This window comes from Pongo pygmaeus, chromosome 1, assembly GCF_028885625.2.
Source record: "Pongo pygmaeus isolate AG05252 chromosome 1, NHGRI_mPonPyg2-v2.0_pri, whole genome shotgun sequence".
NCBI lineage: Eukaryota > Metazoa > Chordata > Mammalia > Primates > Hominidae > Pongo > Pongo pygmaeus.
The window spans coordinates 11705907-11726100 of record NC_072373.2 but is presented as its reverse complement, the minus strand read 5'-3'; the positions used below and the strand labels follow the sequence as shown (position 1 = coordinate 11726100).

The 20194-nt window shown below is 38.8% G+C and overlaps 1 protein-coding gene across 5 annotated transcripts in view; it reads left to right on the top strand.

Moving 5' to 3' along the window:
- Positions 1 to 20194, top strand: part of RYR2 (ryanodine receptor 2) — a 789753-nt gene that overhangs the window by 448305 nt on the left and 321254 nt on the right. For all 5 annotated transcript variants that reach the window (XM_054448216.2, XM_054448137.2, XM_054448051.2 and 2 more), the window contains exons 20-24: positions 997 to 1238; positions 5178 to 5370; positions 7763 to 7979; positions 11181 to 11285; positions 15839 to 15942. In XM_054448216.2, coding sequence (XP_054304191.1) covers positions 997 to 1238; positions 5178 to 5370; positions 7763 to 7979; positions 11181 to 11285; positions 15839 to 15942 — 861 coding nt within the window. The remainder of the gene's footprint in view (positions 1 to 996; positions 1239 to 5177; positions 5371 to 7762; positions 7980 to 11180; positions 11286 to 15838; positions 15943 to 20194) is intronic.

The following is a 20194-nucleotide window of genomic DNA, read 5'->3' as shown; positions in this document are numbered from 1 at the left end:
TTTTTTGTTTTACAGTATTGATTTAAGATTTCCTTCATGATTCTTTATATAACAGACCTGCCGTTCATGAGTAATACGTTCTGAGACCTTCATTCATTTCTACCTAGTATTACCATAGGGTATATGTCCTCTCCTAAAATGGAATTAAATACAACTTACTGTTGTATTTTTTTCTCTTCACAGTGAGGCATAATGAACAACAAAGCTTATTAGTCACCTTGGTTCCTTCATAAACAACATGACCTACCTCAGCCCCATACCCCATGTGACACAAAGCTTAGCTTAGGAAAATTTCTCCATGTCCAGAATTCCTAATAACTCCGTTAATTCTAAAAGTCTGCTCTGAGTGTCTCAGTTTGTGACTTAAATACGATTAATGATACACAACGTGCTGAAGAGGAATTAAGACAAAATAACATTAGTCCCTTGGGTGACACTGCCAAGAAATCTCATAAGCAAAACTGCTGATGGAATGTTCACAGTGAAGCTGGCTTTCTCTGTGTACTACCTCAGTGGTAGTTTTAATAATTTTTTAGTAATTAAGGAAATATATATTTAATATGTGGCATCTTAGAGAAGCATGACTAATGTTTAAAATAGTGAGATGTGGCTGGGCACGGTGGCTCATGCCTGTTATTCCAGCACTTGGGAGGTCGAGGCAGGAGGATCACTTGAGCTCAGAAATTTGATACCATCCTGGGCAACGTAGCAAGACCTCATCTCTACTAAAAATAAAAAAGAAAATTAGTTGGGCTTGGTGGCACTCGCCTTTAGTGCCAGTTATTCAGGAGGCTGAGGTGGGAGGATTACTTGAGCCTGGGAGACGGTGGCTGCAATAAATTATGATTGCACGACTGCGCTTCAGCCTAGGCAACAGAGTAAGACTCTGTCTCAATAAAATTAAATGAAATACAAAAGTAAAATTGTGAGATGTGAATTAAAACAATGAAAGGTTTGTTTGGACTTTCCTTACATGTGATTCCTGTCTCTTTAAAGCATGAGACCCAATATTTTTCTGGGCGTCAGTGAAGGTTCTGCTCAGTATAAGAAATGGTACTATGAATTGATGGTGGACCACACAGAGCCCTTTGTGACAGCTGAAGCAACTCACCTGCGAGTGGGCTGGGCTTCCACTGAAGGGTATTCTCCCTACCCTGGAGGGGGTGAAGAGTGGGGTGGAAATGGTGTTGGAGATGATCTCTTCTCCTATGGATTTGATGGCCTTCATCTCTGGTCAGGTATGTGCTATCCATTTTCTTTCACCGTGTTCCAGAAGATCTTTTGCTGGGCATTTCTGAAAGCTATTGGTGCTGCTTCCATTGGGTACTTCTATAGGGTATTAATTATTCAGAAATTTAGCATTGAGATGATGAGTAAGAGTGTTGAGGAAAAAGCAGTATTTCACTAGGGGAAAAAGAAAATACTTAAAATTATAGGACATTTCCAAGGGACTGCCGAGCTTATGAACAATGCTGTGTATTTAAAGAGTAGATTTATGTAAGAGTGTATTGCTTAGGAACAATACTGCGTATTTAAAGAGTGCATTCCAAAGCATGAATGAACTGCAAGAAACTTGTGAGTTTTCTGTTTTAATTGGTATGTTTAAAGCTTTAGTTGCCAATGTAAAAGAACAAAAAACAAACCTTGGAAAATAATGGGAAGAAATAGACTAAGTTCAGCCTTCTGTTTGATAATGTAATGGTGGGAAATCAATAATTTGTAAAGTGTGGTATGAGGACTCAGATCATAACAAATGACACTTTGTTTCAGAAGTATAAAATGGTTTCAAAATAAAGGAATAGGTCATTTCACCAGCTACCAACTCTTAGCTTTGATGGTTGAGTATATATTAAAAATGAATACTATATATTAAAAAATAATATTATTTTCTCTGATTCATGAAGAAGTAGAGTTCGGTTAGCTCCATTTAAAAGCTTAGCTCTTGATTATGTAGATTTTTTAGATGTTAAAATTCATCTGGATTCTGCAGACATAAGCTTATATTAATAAAGCTGCATTTGGAATATAGTCCTGGTATGATCTTGGCATAGTTTATAAATTATTTAGCATATGGAAGATATAGAAAGTTACCTTAAGTTATAAAGCTGAACTTTGCCTCATGTGGAGTACAAATGATAGACGTTTATGAATGCTTTATGGGCCTAAAAGCTTATGAAAAATAAGAAATAAATTGAACTACACCTAAGACTTTATGCTAATGAGTTTATATCTAAAAGCATTCCATGTAGTCGTATCTAATAATGATACTTACTGAATTCTTTCTTCATTGGGTGCCAATAGCTCAGTTGTCTAGAAGAGAGGAAGTTGTATTTTGTTCGTGAATTTTTAATTTTTTTTTTTTTTTTTTTTGAGACAGAGTCTTGCTCTGTTGCTCAGGCTGGAGTGCAGTGGTGCAATCTTGGCTCATTGCAGCCTCCGCCTCCCGGGTTGAAGTGATTCTCGTGCCTCAGCCTCCTGAGTAGCTGGGACTACAGGCTTGCACCACCACGCCCGGCTAATTTTTATATATTTTTAGTAGGGTCGGGGTTTCACCATGTTGGCCAGGCTCATCTTGAACTCCTGGTCTCAAGTGATCTGCCTGCCTCCGCTTCCCAAAGTGCTGGGATTACAAGTGTGAGCCACCGTACCCAGCCTCAATTTTTAATTTTTGTGAGTACATAAAAGGCATATATATATTTATGGGTTTGAAGCTGTGTTTTGCATGTTTCATCTAACCTCTGAGGAATGTGGTTGGAGTCCTCACAGTACTGTAGACCGGTTTGTACAAAGGCGACCTGTGCCAGCCAGACCATAGTCGCAGTGCCTTGTTCCCATAGGAAAATTGTCCTGCTGACCAACCAGAGAGAAAGAGCCCTAATTTCAGAAGACCTATTAAACACAAAATAGGGCTAATGCCCATGTTATAAAATGTTTTAACTATAATCCTTTAGATACTATTACCCTCTCTCTCTCTAGCTCCTGGTATTGCTCTGCAGGAAATAAGTACTCAAATGAATAAATGAAACATGTTAACTTGTTTACCCATTACACAGACATTAAATTAAAAAAAAAATTGATCGACAGTGCCAAGTTGCTTTCATTTAGTCTCTCCATATAATAACATATTTTACTATTTTTGTTTTGTATTCAATTTGAAGCTTTTTCTTTCAATACCTAGTTCTTATGGAATTGAATTGTATGCATTATGCCTTTTATTACAAAGTGTCTGTTAAATAGAACAATAAGAACAAAAAAAAATTTTAGTGAATCTGTGGACATGTACCAGAAAGGATGGTAGGCAGTGGAATTTCAGGAGAAAAGCACCTTGAAATTTTATTCAATTTTTTAAAATGGCAAGAAAATATGTATCATATCATGCCTATAGTTGAAAAGTGTTTTCTCTCAAGCCACTAGGGGTCTATTAAATGCTTTGCTTATTTTAGATTCGTAATTAATGAAGACAAATCTAAATTAGTTGGAATGTGAGTTATGAAACTTGAATTCATAGTAACAGATAACCTTCTTGGGGGTCATTGTCCTGTCTTCTTCTTAATGGTTGATGTACAATTTAAAGTATCAAATGTCAGTGATTTCCAGGATAGAGCACATTCTCTGCCACTTAACATTTTGTAATTGGAGAGTGGCAGTATTTCTTGGAACAAGGATTGGGCTCATAAGCAAAAGTTTTTAGCTGTGTCTTCATTTCTTCTCTTCAATTTAAGCTTTGTGGTGTTGCTGCATTTCCTCTCTGTCAATGCAGAACTGGATTTTGGGAATCCAGGTCCCAGGTGTTTGAGAGGACCAAAAGGATAAAAAATCTTGGTGCTTTGAGAGAATTTAAATATAGAATTAGTGTGGAGGAATGTACAGGAAAGATGGGTACAGGTTTCTAATACAGGATCAATAAAGCTATCATATCCCTCAAAGTGAAAAATATATTTGATTATAATAGATATCTTGTAAATAACATTGCTATTAGCTACAAATCTTGGTACAAACAAGAAACTAGACCTTTTTCTGCATTGCTTTTATATGATTTTTTTAAAAAGCTGTCTTTATTATATTCAGGGAATTCTAGAAGAGACACTTGATAGTGAATTTATTGCCTGTGAATTTGAATATTGGTAAAATAAAAAGTGTCCACATTAAAAAAAATAGGTATTCTCTACTACTGGCATTTCAAATATGTCCTTGGTAGAGTTATTGGCATGCTAGAAATAAAAAGAAACATTAAAAATACAAAGCATGTATCACAAAGTATGTTTCTGTCTTTGCTCAAATTGAAGGTTTTGTTTATGTTTGTGAGCATGTGTGTTTGGGAGGACCTTACCTTCTTTTCTTCTGGTGTGCAGTGAGAAGCAGATGCTCTTGGGACTAATTAGCAAAGGAGTTCTTAGAATCAGGAATGGGCTTAGACCATAGGTTGGTCTTGCCGGGCAAGAAATAACATTTATCCAATATCATTTTCACACCTCCAGTTATATCCTGCTTTACTTAAGAAGCCAACCAAGATCTTGTGTGAAATAAATGCAAAACTATAGGCCAATTGGCCTATAGTTATCTCACAATAAACAATGTGCTGCAGGAATGAATGATCGTATTTTCTGCTTTTGTTATCTTTATGTATTTTTATTTTAAATTGATAGAACAAAGGGAGTTTAGCATTTGAAAAAGGGACTGACATGAAGTACCTGCTGTGCCTGAGACTCTGTTACTTGTAAAACATTAATCATCAAAATAACTAAACAAGGTGATGGTATTTGGTGTTCTGTTTATAAGACATCCAAATTAAGAGAGGTTAAGTAATTTGGTTATGGTCTTACAAGTAGTAGATGGTAAGGTAGCTATTTGAAGTCCCTGGAGATGTTCCTTTGACATCATTATAATCTGCTCTTAGACAATTTCTGGATCAGTTGCCATCCATCTACATGCAGAAATTTCTGTGTATCAGAAGGTCCATTTTACAATATAAGTAGCAGCCTGACTCCTGAAATAATCTTTTTTTTTTTTTTGACAAAGAGTTTAACATGTAACACGCGTTTACATTCAAGATTTATTCCTTCTGATGTTGTGCATTGGTTTGTCACTACCTATTCAAATCTTTTGACTTTGGCTCTGAAGCTGATTCTCTGAAATAAAAAATACATGACCTTCCTTAATGTTTTTCCCCCCAATAGGTTGTATTGCTCGTACTGTAAGCTCACCAAACCAACATCTGTTAAGAACTGATGATGTCATCAGTTGCTGTTTAGATCTGAGTGCCCCAAGCATCTCGTTCCGAATTAATGGACAGCCTGTTCAAGGAATGTTTGAGAATTTCAACATCGATGGCCTCTTCTTTCCAGTCGTTAGTTTCTCTGCAGGAATAAAGTTAGTATGTCTATGTTTTTTGGTCTCTTTCCTTTCTCATTTCTCCTACCTCCACAGAAGACTCTGCACTGCCATTGCCCTGCTTCTCTAACCATTGTTTGTCTCTCCTGGGCACCTGTCCTCTGCGCATTTTGCCTATGCCTTGAAGGAGGAGGTAAGGCTCACCTAAGATGGGCATCATGCAAGGCTGAATGCTTTGTTTACAGATCCCACAGTGTTTAGATGTGGGCAGTCTCCCTCAAACCAGGGTTCTGAACTATTTCAAGGTGTTTTTTTTTTTTTTTTTTTTTGGTTCATTTATGTAGATGAAATGAGCAAGCCTGTTTAAAAAAATACTGCTTATTTTCTTATATTTTCATTCATTTTCCTTTTTTAAGATGTAGTTCCTCACCCCATTGCACATCCCCTTATTTCAATAGAAATTAAATATCCTTTTTGTTGATGAGGCCCAGATGGCTTTCTTCAGTGTTCCTCTCCACCTTTATTCTCTTTATTCCTTTATTCTTCGCCCATGGTCAATAGTGCCAAGATGGTTTCCTCACACTCTTTCCTTTTTTGCTATTACCAGAGGGAAACAAATTAAAGTGATAATCCATTGTAGTTCTGCAAATGGAACTTTAATAGATGATGGTCTGTTATAATAAGTAACTACTCTGTCGTTTATTTTTATACACACACACACCTGTACACTTAGAAGGACTCCCTTTGTTTTAGTTATTCTTTTAGTTATAATTCTCCCAGGAGTAATTCCTAGTTACAAAAGCATCATATTGAAGAAGGAACAGAGTAATCATAAATATTAGCTATCCACGTACCACTTACTTTTTCTGATGTATTTATACAAATTATGTTTCTATAAGCTTCTGGAATGTTTTAACATTTTTATTTTTCCTCACTTTTCTTTGCTTTTATTTATTTTTTTGGACTAGACCTGATACACAAATTAGAAAAAGAATTACGGCCAGGTGCAGTAGCTTGCACCTGTAATCCCAGCACTTTGGGAGGCTGAGGTGGAAGTACTGCTTAGGGTCAGGAGTTTGTGACCAACCTGGTCAACACAGTGAGACCCTATCTCTGCAAAAGTTGTTTTGTTTTGTTTTGTTTTGTTTCTTTAATTAGCACCTAGTTTTGTATGCCTGTAGTCTTAGCTACTTGGGAGGCTGAGTTGGGAGGATCACTTGAACCCAGGAGTTGGAGGCTGTAGTAACCTGTGACTGTGTCACTGCACCCCTGCCTGAACAACAGAGTGAGACCTTGACACACACACAAAAAAGAATTACAAGGAAAATGAAAAATTTAAATTTATTTTTGTAAACCCGAGAGCCCCAGGAAATAGATATCATTTAACTGTTTAATCTGTTGTTCAGTGGAACTCAGATTAAAATAGTTTTGCTTAAATAAGCAGAATATAAAAGATTTTAGTGAGTTCTTTTTTGTTGTTGAAATTGATAAACAATTAGCAATAAGGTTACCTGCTTTCTTCAAGTTGAAGTGACATCAAAATCTCCTTTAAAGCAGCAGTCCCCAGCCTTTTTGGCCCTAGGCACCGCTTTTGTGGAAGACGATTTTTCTACGGGCCAGGGCTGGGGTTGAAGGTGGGGATGGTTTCAGGATGAAACTGGTCCAGCTCAGATCATCAGGCATTAGTTCGATTCTCATAGGGAATGAGCAACCCAGATCCCTCACAGGCACAGTTCACAATAGGGTTTGCACTCCTATGAAAATCTAAGGCCGCTGCTGAGCTGAGAGGAGGCAGAGCTCAGGCGGTAATGCTCTCGTGCCCACACAGCTCACCTCCTTCCTTGTGCAGCCTGGTTCCTAACAGGCCGCAGACTGGTACCTATCGTGGCCTGGGGGTTGGGGACCCCTGCTTTAGAGAATTTCATTAGGAAATTGGACATTGAAAAGTGACCAAGAAAGTGAAAAAAGAATCTAAAAAAAAAAAAGAAAAGAAAAGTGACTGGTTTTTCCTCTCCGTCCTTGTTAAGTCCTGTAATTTTAAGCATATAGATATTTAGATCAGGTCTTTTCTTTATCTGTCAATTACATGGGTACTTTGGTACATTAAATGACCAGTTATTATGGACACGCACTTCATTCCCATAAGAATGTGGTGCATGTGCTTTTGGTTACTTCTCCAGCAGGTGATGTCTTCACTGACCCATTAACTTAAGCAGGTTTTCTCTTTTGATGAATATGATGTCCTCATGTTTTACCTTTTACAATTAGAGGTCCTTGAATTCTAAGGTGATCACATTATGATGGTACTTAGGGGAAAATGTGGCTTCTGATAAAATACTTTTGTACTAATAATTTTTCCCTAAGATTTTGTAATTAGAAAACTTTAATGTACACCAGAGATAAAATTGACTGTAACATGCATCCTTTTTAGAGTACGCTTTCTGCTTGGGGGGCGACATGGAGAATTCAGATTTCTTCCTCCACCTGGGTATGCTCCTTGTTATGAAGCTGTTCTGCCAAAAGAAAAGTTGAAAGTGGAACACAGCCGAGAGTACAAGCAAGAAAGAACTTACACACGTGACCTGCTGGGCCCCACAGTTTCCCTGACGCAAGCTGCCTTCACACCGATCCCTGTGGATACCAGCCAGGTACCAAGATCCACTCGAATGGCAATCGCTGGTATTGCAGTCATTCTGACACACAGTGACTTTACACTTGGACCACAGCCCATAGGAATGGATTTCACGGTAATACGGTTGTACAGTTGACATGTAGGACTGAAATGAGTCTCATAAAATAACGCTTACCTTTACCATGTCCACTCACTCATTTTCTATTCTATGTTTTTGTTGTCGTTGTTGTTGTGATGATGGAGTCTTGCTCTGTTGTCCAGGCTGGAGTGCAGTGGCACAATCTCGGCTCGCTGCAACCTCTGCCTCCTGGGTTCAAGCGATTCTCCTGTCTCAGCCTCCCAAGTAGCTGGGATTACAGGTGCCCACCACTACACCTGGCTAATTTTTGTATTTTTAGTAGAGATGGGGTTTCATCACACTGGCCAGGCTGGTCTTGAACTCCTGACCTCAGGTGATCGACCTGCTTTGGCCTCCCAAAGTGCTGGGATTATAGGCATTAGCCACTGTGCCTGGCCTCTATTCTATGTTTTAAGTAGTTTTCCCAACCCAATAAACTGATTTCCCTAATGTATGAACAGATTACAACCTGAGGTGTTAAAAACACTGTTCAAGGTTGTCTTTAAAGTTTTATTAAAATAATTAATATTACTTAGTTTATAAAGTGCATATTATACTTTTCATGCGCATCTGTGTGAAGAGACTGCTAAACAGGCTTTGTGTGAGCAATAAAGCTTTTAATCACCTGGGTGCAGGTGGGCTGAGTCCGAAAAGAGAGTCAGCAAAGGGTGGTGGATTATCATTAGTTCTTATAGGTTTTGGGATAGGTGGTGGAGTTTGGAGCAATGTTTTGTGGGCAGGGGTGGATCTCACAAAGTACATTCTCAAGGGTGGGGAGAATTACAAAGAACTTTCTTAAGGGTGGGGGAGATTACAAAGTACATTGATCAGTGAGGGTGGGGCAGAAACAAATCACAATGGTGGAACGTCATCAGTTAAGGCTATTTTTACTTCTTTTGTGGATCTTCAGTTACTTCAGGCCATCTGGATTTATATGTGCAAGTCACAGGGGATGCGATGGCTTGGCTTGGGCTCAGAGGCCTGACAATACTTTTAAAAATAGGCAATAATAGCAACAGGTGGAACTTAGTGACAAAAATAGTACAAGAAATTTTAAGGTATAATAATGTTCAGATGATTTAATATCTGGGGTAATGTACTGCACTTGAAGCAATAGCATACAGATGTGACACACACTGATCTTAGAGTGTAGTTCTTAAGCCCCTAACCTTTTTGGCACTAGGTACCGGTTTCCTGGAAGACAATTTTTCCACGAGCCAGTGGGCTGGGGTTGAAGGTGGAGACGGCTTTGGGATGACACTGTTCTCTCTCACATCATCAGGCATTAGTTAGAGTCTCATAAGGAGTGCGCAGTTCACAATAGGGTTCACACTCCTGTGAGAATCTAAGGAGAATATAGAGAAAGATGAGGATGCTGTATAGGAAACATGGAGTTTTCAATTTCTTCTAATTTCCTTCTTCGATACACTTATTTGGAAGATATTTAACTGACTTTTATCTTGGGTATAGATTAAGATCATGAACTCTAGAGTCAAAGTGCCTGGCATCAAGTAGTCTTCCCTTAGGGGAGCTACTCACCTTCTTTATTGGGATGCTTAGAGTATATTTGTCATAGTTAATAGATACCATATTACTTGGCAAATAGTCACCCAACAAATGTTAGCTGTTGTTCCTCTTTTTCTGGTTCATAGATGTAATGGTGTTCTGAGGTTGGCCATGAATTAAATATCGATTTATATTGATGGTGAAGTAGCTTCAGTGAGGTTGGTTAGATATTCAAAGTTTGTTTCTTAGTTTTTAAAGATCAAAGACATTGCTTCCAAAGTCTGAAGTTGAATTAATACCATGCCTCCGAAGCTTCAGTTGCTTAGCAGTCAGATTTTTAGCTCCTCAAATCGTATTTCTTGTTCCCCCTTTTTATATCATGTTGTTAAAATAAACATGCAAACATTGTTCATGGCCAAAATTCAGTTTGCATTGCCTATTGCTAAAAGGTGGGAGGATGTGTATAGTGCAACCTAAGTTTATAGGAAAAAAGATCTGGGAGACTAGAAATGAACAACTAGATGATATCATGGTAGAACCTTAAGGATTACCTGAGACCCAGATAACCTCTATCAGGGAAAGGAAACAATTATCACCTGCTTCCCGTGGGAATGCCACCTCGTCATTGGGCATTGTGGTCATTTGCCCACTCTATGTGTTGCAAGACTAGCTGTGGGGTCACACAGAAGTGCTTAATCAAGACGTAAACAACCAGTCCCTTACCTTGGGTTTTTATGAGGATTCAATTTCTTTCTTTTAATGGGAACGTGTAAAGATTTTGTTTCTTTTCTGTGAAGTTTATATTTAGAAACCACTAACAGTAACAGAGTAGAGTGTAGGGGAAGACATTAATCACTAGTCAGACATTTACATGCTCAAAGATCCGATGGACTATAATGTGGGCACTGAATTGCCTTTACCCTGGCTTATGAATGCTGGCCCAGTTGGTGTAAGAGCTTTGGGGTGATTTCTCATTTTAAGTCATACATTCCTTGGTAGTAGCCCCATATCCATTAAACATCTTTCGGTTGTCCCCACCAACACTCCTTTTATTTATTTATTTATCTTTTGGTGCCTCATAAATTGATTTGGAAACCTAAGGTGTCAAAAAAAAGTCCAAAATTTATTTAAAGAATGTCATGAAGGCTGGGCGCGGTGGCTCACGCCTGTAATCCCAGCACTTTGGGAGGCCAAGGCGGGCGGATCACGAGGTCAGGCGATCGAAACCATCCTGGCTAACACGGTGAAACCCTGTCTCTACTAAAAATACAAAAAATTAGCCAGGCATGGTGGCGGTTGCCTGTAGTCCCAGCTACTCGGGAGGCTGAGGCAGAAGAATGGAGTGAACCCGGGAGGCGGAGCTTGCAATGAGCCGAGATCGTGCCACTGCACTCCAGCCTGGGCGACAGAGCTAGACTCCGTCTCAAGGGAAAAAAAAAAAAGAATGTCGTGAAATAGATGGCTTAGAACTTTGTCCTATGATTACTGGTTTATGAGGCAGTTTTATTTAGTTCAATTTGCAGTGAAGGCCATTGGCACTGCATCTTATTGCATTTGTTTCTGACGTGTCTTTTTTCTTTTTGTAAATTTTAGATCGTGTTGCCTCCTCATCTAGAAAGAATAAGAGAAAAACTGGCAGAGAATATCCATGAACTCTGGGTTATGAATAAAATTGAGCTTGGCTGGCAGTATGGTCCGGTACGTAATTTTGAAATTTACTTTCAGATTCTGTGAATACATCTTTCTGAAAACATAACTTTTTTTGCCTTTTCCTGCTATGGGGTGACATCAATCAGTTAGTTGGATTGATTTTTTTCCCCCTACACATTAGTTTTTGTGCAGTTTTGCCTTACTACATTATTGTAGTTAATGGGGCTGACAGGCATTATTGGCAGGTTCACTGAAGGATGGTCTAATTGCCTAGACAATGGAAAGTTATCAGTCTCTGGGCTGAAAGTTATATTTTCAAATCAAGGTTAACATATACAGATAGATAATAGGCATTGATTTTTAAGCCACTTAAAAAATCTCAGTGAAATTGAAAGTGAAAACTGAAAATGAAAAGAAGGCAATTTACTTTTCTCTTGCTGATGTTTCTTTTCTTTCAGTTCCAATTGTGTGTAAAAGCGGAGACCTGTGGGCAAACGTTCCTAGTGGGTTTCACAGGTAGAATGAAGACTGAGAAATCATGATTGCACATGCTTCTAAATGATACTTTGCTAAAGATCTTAGTTTACAACTTAATAAAATTTAGATTTAAAACAAACAACTTCCTGTGTAATCCCAGTGTATATCATGTACTTGTTTGTGTCAAAACCATGGTAATACTTTCATTTGTATGATATTATTCTAAGTGTCCCAAAGGCTGTAACACTTTCTTATACCTGACTGAATATGGAAATTAATGTATTTACCCATCATAGTTTATTGCATTGAGCTCTAAATAAAGAATACTTTATATAATGTTAGTAGTAGTATCATGTGATACTCCACACTACTCAGTAATATTTATATATTTATTCAGTGTTTTGCATTCTCACATACAGATTATTAGGTCAAATTGTCATTACAGTGAACTGGGTTGTGTTATTATTTCAGCTGTACTGGTGATGACCTAGCGGAGAGTTCTTACAGTTGCTAAATGCCTTGGCAGGCATCACATAGCTAGTGAGTAGCAGCTCCAAGACTGGAATCAAGGTTTTCTAAGACAGAATTTAGAAAGTGACTGCAAGTCACTGTAAGGCTTGCTAAAGCATGACCAGAAAATGGGATGCTTTTATTAACTAAATGATAGTTAGACATTTGTTACACCGACAAACACTTGGGTACCTAGTTTTGTGCTACGTTCATCAATTTTTTTAATTTTTTTGAGATAGAGTTTCGCTCTTTTACCCAGGCTGGAGTGCAGTGGTGTGATCTTGGCTCACTGCAAACTCCACCTCCCGGGTTCAAGCGATTCTCCTGCCTCAGCCTCCCAAGTAGCTGGTTTCACAGGCATGCACCGCTACACCTGACTAATTTTGTATTTTTAGTAGAGACCAGTTTCACCATGTGGCCAGGCTGGTCTCGAACTCCTGACCTCAGGTGATCTGCCCACCTCAGCCTCCCAAAGTGCTGGGATTACAGGCTGGATTACAGGCATGCCCGGCCTCATCAATTCTTAAAATTGAAAGACATGTATAAATGCTAAATAAAAGACTGAACCATCTATTAGTCAGTAGGAAGAGAGATGCTACAAATGTGTAAGTAATCAATTGCCAGAGGAATTACAGGCAACATTCTCCAGAAGTTTCAAAAATAGGAAAAGATGATTAGAGGCCAGGAAGATTTTTTAAAAAGTTTCCATTAAAAAAAAAAATGTAAAACAAACAGCAAAACCCCATATTGTAATAGCAAATATTTCAGTGGGCTTCTAGGATGATCTCCATTGCAAACTCCCAGTAAGTTCACCTAAATGATTATGTTTTGCAGTGGAGCCTTAGGTGTGTTTCTTCTTTAAGAACTGACTAAAATATAAAGTCTCACTATTATTGATTCTTCCAGTTAAATTTAGTTCTGTTTGATGCCATACATCGCATTCCTGCCATGTTCAAGACACTCTTCGGGTTTTCAAATATTAAAGGATAATACAGTACCGCAGGGCCTTCTTGCCCCCAATTGACTCAAGTTATCCTTTGCTGGGTCTGAGGCCAGTTGAGGCAACACTGGGCTTGATGTACCTCTGGGGGAGACACTGAGCCCTTGGTCTGCTGCTGTTGTGTTAGCACCCGCACCTTTCCTGGTGCAGGAGGTGTTCTCTCATCTAATGTATGATTTGCAGTCTGCTTCTTTTCCAAGACCTTCCCTGAAACTCCTTTTTGTGTAGTAGTTATAATCCTTGACCTTGTGATGTCTATTATTCTAGACTAAGATATGTGCCTGTTACTATGCTAATTTCATAAATTCATTAACATTTTAAATGAGGTTTTGAAGTATTCAAGTATGTTTTTCTTTGGAGCAATTTATACTTAGCTACCCAGCATGTTGGATTTTTTTTTTTTTTTTGAAGAAGTTATCGTTTCTTTGGGATATATTTCCCAGGAGTATGGTGCAAGGGCCCTATTTTATGGAATAACAAGGCAGATCTGTCGATCATTTATTCGTCCCTTTAACATTTATTGTATGTCTACTATTTGCCTGGTGTGTTTAGTACTAGGGACCCAATTTTGAAAAGACTTTGGCTTTTAAGGTATTGTGTTTGCCTTCTGGGCGCTTCGTATTTAGTTGAATGATTGGTAGGCAAACAATTACAGAGTAAAGAAGTAATATTTAGCTCTTCCCAGGGAAATCAGGGAAGGCTTCCAGAAGGAGGTAAATATTTGATCCCATACTGAGGGATGTGTACAAGATATAGCTGGCAATCAGAAAGCATGACCGTGTAGTAGGCAGAGGACCTGGCATGTGTAAAAGCGAGGAGGCAGAAAAGACAGGACATTAGCCATGACCTTTCAGTAGCGCAGTGTTGCAAGAGGACACCTCTGCTGTGGTGCGGAGAAGAGGTGGGAAGCCAGGCCATGTATGCAGGAAGTGTGTCACAAAAGGCTTGGGAAGAAGATGATTTTATTCTGTAGGGGGCTAAAGAGCATTGAGAAATGCTTAGCAGGAAGGTGACAGACTTATGTCTGCTTTCAAAAGAAGCTCTGCTGTAAATGTGGAAACGCAGAGAGCCTGGAGGCAGGAAGAGAGACAGGGACAGGGCACAGGTACCTCAGGTGAGAGGCGACTCAGAGCCCCGCAGTGGGGATAGAGAGACGTGATTACAGGAGATGTTTCGGTGTTCACGTATGGGATGTAGCAGGAGAAGGAAGGGAATCTGCGCAGATTTCTGGTTTCATTTAGACACTTGAGAAGATGATGGTGTTGGTTATTCTGGTATAGAGAGTAGAGACAAAGTGGAGATGACCTAAATGGGGAGATTATTTCTGGGTTCAGACACATTCATTTTATAAATGTTCATTTTATGTTTCGTTTGTAGGGTTAGAGATTTAGAGTTTAGAGTAAAATTACATAACTCAATTTCATTTTCAAAGTTCTGCAATCAGATAAGTATATCTAATATATGATTCTATATAAGTCTTGTTCATTCGTAATGATGACCAGAAAGAAAGGAATAAATACATCATTTTTAACTTGGTGACTGCTGAAGACTTAAAAAAAAAAGCTCACTCATGTTTCTGTCCTTCTCATGTGGCATTTATAGGACCTGGTAATGATGCTCATGAACTAATTTGTTCCCTGACAGCATATGGCTGCCATCTAGGTGCTGCCACGGCATTAATGCCGATGTGATTTAGGTCTCTGAGAGGATAACAAACCTAATTACTAATGCAAGGAGAGAGAACATATTTCTCATTAATTCATTCCTAAAACCTTGCATTTAGTTTAATGTGATTGCTAATATACAGTTTCAAGGATTAATATAAAAACCACCTGCATATGATGCTAATGGATTTTGCAAAGGTAGTAGGGTGATTTGTGAGATCAGGAGGTAACGTGCAGGGGTAAAATGAACAGCTAGAACCACCTCAAAGTGTTTATGTCAGTCAGTCCTGTCGTTAATTGATGTCTGTAATCAGTTTGGTTCTATACAGGAAAATTACTACGAATTAAAACTAAGTCATTGCCACACCCTTCTTACACCGGATTTATTTCAATTTATTTCAATTTATAAAACATGTGTCTAGGACATACCAGGCATGTTTAAGATGTTTGGGACACATCAAAGAACAAAAGAGACCAAAATCTTTGCATTTTTGATCTTCTAATTCGCAGAGACAGACAATAGCCCAATAACTCCATAAATCCAATGTGTTAGAAGGTGTATGGACCAAAAAAAAAGAGTAAGCTGGGCAGGCAGACTGTCCTAATTAGGCAAGTGGGCAGGGTAAACCTCACTGAGAAAGTAAGATATATAAGCAAATGCTGCAAGGAGCTGACTGAGTGAGCCTATGGGAATCTGGGGTAGAAGTCTGCATGGCGGGGGTTCATGGAAGCTCTGTCAAACAGAAGGGAAGGAACGAAGATAATGCCAGCTTTTACCAGTGACCTCAGATACTCACTGCGCCTGAGAGGTTGTGGGGGCAGCTTTGCGGGGGTGATGATCTGGGTGTTTCTTCTTGCCTTCTGCCTCCACTTTCTATCACACAGTTGAATTCCATTGCTAGTGCCTGGCATTGGAGACTATTTTATGTCAATTTCCTGTCCTGTTTCAGGTTAGAGATGACAACAAGAGACAACATCCATGCCTGGTGGAGTTCTCCAAGCTGCCTGAACAGGAGCGCAATTACAACTTACAAATGTCACTTGAGACCCTGAAGTGAGTTTCTTAACTTTTTCTATTTTCCAACCTGCCTTCCCTGAAAAAAACAAACAAACAAACAAACAAACAAAAAAAAACAGGTATTGATGCTATATGTTAATTGAGCTGTGAAGTGATTTTTAATTCCAGCTAGAACTTTTTATAATGCATAAGTGGATTGGATCAGTATTTGTTGAGAATAAGACTTTGACCCTGTTAATTTATGTCCTCTTGTTCTACATCAGTATTTTGCAAAGTGTGTCCTACAGATGTATATGGGTATTATGGATGATGAGGATTTTGTGATCTGATAGGATACAGGTCCCCAGAATGTGGGCTGTGGACCGGGACTGGGCCGGTCACAAATTGTTACTGGTTTGTGACTAAATAAGATATTAAGAGTAGGTGTTTATAAACTTCTATACCAATTTAGGGAAGCAATTTTACATATATTGAATCTAATAGTTTAAGAAATGTGAGGTCATAGCCTATATGTCTTCATTTTGAAAATTCAATTTTCTCTAACAATTTTATTGTATTATATCAGAAAAACCACAATAGACCAAATATTAAAAAGAAAATTAGTTCTTCACCATAGGTAATTTGAGAAGCACTGATTTAATATATTTAAAAGATGCTAAATTCAAAGAGTTAAATAATTTAAAATTTTTTGCTGATGGACTTTTCAGAACTTTGGGGTGAAGTCAGTATATGGTATTTCCTAAACCGATTTGACCATAGCAGCCTCTTTTCAGAGCACACCTATGAGGGCTATTTCTCTGAGTAACATATCTTTGGTTTTGTTTTAGTTTTTTAAGGAGCCAAAGTCAGCCGGGCACAGTGGCTCATGCCTGTAATCCCAGCCCTTCGGGAGGCGAAGGCCAGTAGATGGCTTGAGCCCAGGAGTTTGAGACCATCCTGGGCTACGTAGTGAGACCGCATGTCAACAAAAATATAAAACTTATCTGGGCATAATGGCGCACACCTGTAGTCCCAGCTACTTGGAGGCTGAGGTGGGAGGATGGATTGAGCCTGGGAGATTGAGGCTCCAGTGAGCTGTGATCACGCCACTGCACTCCAGCCTGGACGACAGAGCAGGACCCTGTCTCAAAAATAATAGTAATAAAAATAAATTTAAAAGGAGCCAGAGTCTTACTATGTTGCCCAGGCTGGCGAGCAATGGCAATTCACAGGCTTGATCATGGCGCACTGCAGCCTCCAACTCCTGGGTTCAAGTGATTCTCTGGCCCAGTCTGGGTATCTAGGACTACAGGAGCTTGCCACTGCATCCAGCCTGAGCACATATTTTGAGAAAAGCTACTGTAGGGTATTTTATATCACCCAGTAAAGGCAAATTTGCTTTTTAGTGATTGTTGCCAGTTGACCTCTTGATTTTGCCCCTTACCTTTGCAGACAGAATAATGGGACTGAAATGGAATAAAGGAAGGAATATAATTTCAAATTTTGATATAGAAAAGTAAACAGAATATTTTTGCAAAGCCGGTAACTTTACTCTTGACCTCTTTCCATCCTTGATGTCCTATAGAACTGGATTTGTTCAAATAGGTCACTTATCCTGATATGTTTTTATATTATGTACAAAACTATAGTCCTTTTTGTTTGTTTCAGTTTCGTTAAGAATAGTAAGGAGTTATTTCCACTGAAATTATTTTACCAGGGACCCGGAACATAAAATTTAAACCGCATTTCAAATTCTAGAATTTGGGCTCAGGTATATAGTCATGAGCTGCCTAACAGTGCTTGACTCAATGATGGACTGCATATATGATGCTGGCCATGAGATTATAATGGAGCTGAAAAATTCCTGTCACTTACGACCTCATAGTTGTCATAACATCCTAATGCAACGCACTACCTTTTCTATATTTAGATACCCAAATACTTACCATTGTGTTACAACTGTCTACAGTATTTGGTGAAGTAACATGTACAAGTTTGTAGCCTAGCAGCAATAGGCTATATCGTATACCTTAGGTGTGTAGTAGGCTCTATGATCTAGGTTTGTACAAATATACTCTATAATGTTCACATAATGATGAAATCGCCTAAAGACCCATTTCTCAGAGTGTATCCCCATTGTTAAGTGATGTGTAACTCTATATCCTCAAGGATGCAGATTATCATGTAAGTAAACACGTTAGGCATAAGATTGAGCTTAGGGTCTTCTAGGAACTTAAAGGAAAAAGCAATACATACACATCAAGTAAATTGAGAACCTAAAGGTTAAAAATGACAAGGTTTGCTTGTAATAAAGAATGTGTAATGAGCGCTGTGTCCTGAGTACATGGATTCAGCATCTCTGATCTTCCTTTGCGCTGTTGACATGAGGCTTGTGTATTTAGTAATTCATAGCAGCTCATTATTTCTTCATCTTTTACAACAGAATGTTTTATTGAAAGGTCAAGGTCTAACATAATTTAAATTTGCAGTGCATTCCCTATTATTTTAGCAATTGACAGCTAAGCCAGCTATAGCAGAGAGTAAATTCTGGACTAGAAATCTCTGTATTTGCATTTAGCATGTTGTGCCTTTGACTATTACATGTAATCCAGTGTCATACCTACCAGCTGCTGGTGGCTGGTTCGGTTAATCTTCAGACTGCACGTACTGTGATTTTATTCTCTCTGATGAATGTAAATCACCCTCTTCACAAGCAAATGCTTAACATTTCTTTGTTGATTTTCTTATAGCTAGTTTACATGGTTTTATGATGGGCTGATTTTTATTTATTTATTTACAAATTGAATTAGGGGAAAACATCTATACTTCTCTAAGATTCATACCATGCCCAATTCCAGGGGTTTAGAGAAAGTACAGTACTTTCTTCCTATATTTCCTTTATTCACTTATTTAATTGGCAGGCCCCAGAGCAGCACAGGTAAGAACACAAACTCTGGAGTTGGGTTGTCTGGACTTAAGGGCTTGGTCCACCAAGAAAATGTTGCTGGAGTCACTCAACTCCTCTGAACCCTAGGTTTTTTTCTCCTTAGTAGAATGAGGATCATAATGTATTTGCTTCATGGAATTATTATAGGGACTAACTAATAGGATATTGATAAAGGCTTTAACACCATACGTCTGAGAGGGAGCATAGTCTAGGTTTTTTGTTTGTTTAATAAATATATCATAGGAGGGATGAACAGCTTCATTTGTTTACATCTTTAGAAGTTCCAAATAACAAATAAGCAAGAAATTATTCCAGAATATCCCTTATTTTGGGTTGAGGAGTGATTTAATGAAATATGAATTTTGGGTGCTGTTTCTGTGATTTTTTTTCTTATGTAAATTGTTGACAGTGACAACTTAGTTTAGACTTCTATCGTCATCTGTGTATCGTACAGTACTGCAAAATTGTGACACTCTCAGAACAGCACAGCTTGGCAGATCATGCCTGCCAGATGACCCTCAAATGTGACCAGTATTACCAAAGGTTCAGTTTCTGGTTTAGTTTTTACTATTTTCCAAATTCCAGATCTTAATTTCTGAACAAACAGCTCACATTTTAGAAATAATCGATATAAGGATTTTTAATCAACATATAATACACATTCATAGAATTTATTTCTTTGGAAGTTAACAAAAATATAGTGACACTACAATGATGTTTTTCCTCCTAGCCAAGTATTTTTCCTGAAAATTATTTTTAGATGATGTAGTGTGCTTGTGCACGTATGTGGTGAAGGGCGGGAGGAATAGTAGGGACCCAGGACAAACGGATGGAGAGGAAAGCAGTATGGAAGGGAGACAAATAACTGATAAGGGGAGAGGTGGAATTTTTGTCCAAGAGAGCAAGTTAGTTTCTCATACCTCTTTGCCTCCTCCTCCTCCCCCTCCCTCCCTTCCCTCCATCACCCACCCCTTCCCTTCCCTTCCCCTCCCTTTTTTTCTCTTCTTTCCTTCCCTCCCCTCCTTCTCCTTCTTCTCTTCCTCCTTATCCTCTTCCTCCTTCTTTCTCCTCCTCCTCCTTCTCCGTCTCCTCCTTCTCCCTCTTCTCCTCCTCCCTCTTCTCCTTCTTCTCCTCCTCCCTCTTCTCCTCATCCCTCTTCTCCTCCCTCTTCTCTTTCTCCCTCTTCTCCTTCTCCCTCTTCTTCTCCCTATTCTCCTTCTCCTTGTTCTCCTTCCCCTTCTTCCTCTTCTTCTCCTCCTGCTTCCTCTTCTCCTTCCCCTACTTCCTCTTCTCCTCCTTCTGCCTCTTCTCTTCCTCCCTCTTCTCCTCCTCCCTCTTCTTCTCTTCTCTCTTCTTTTCCTT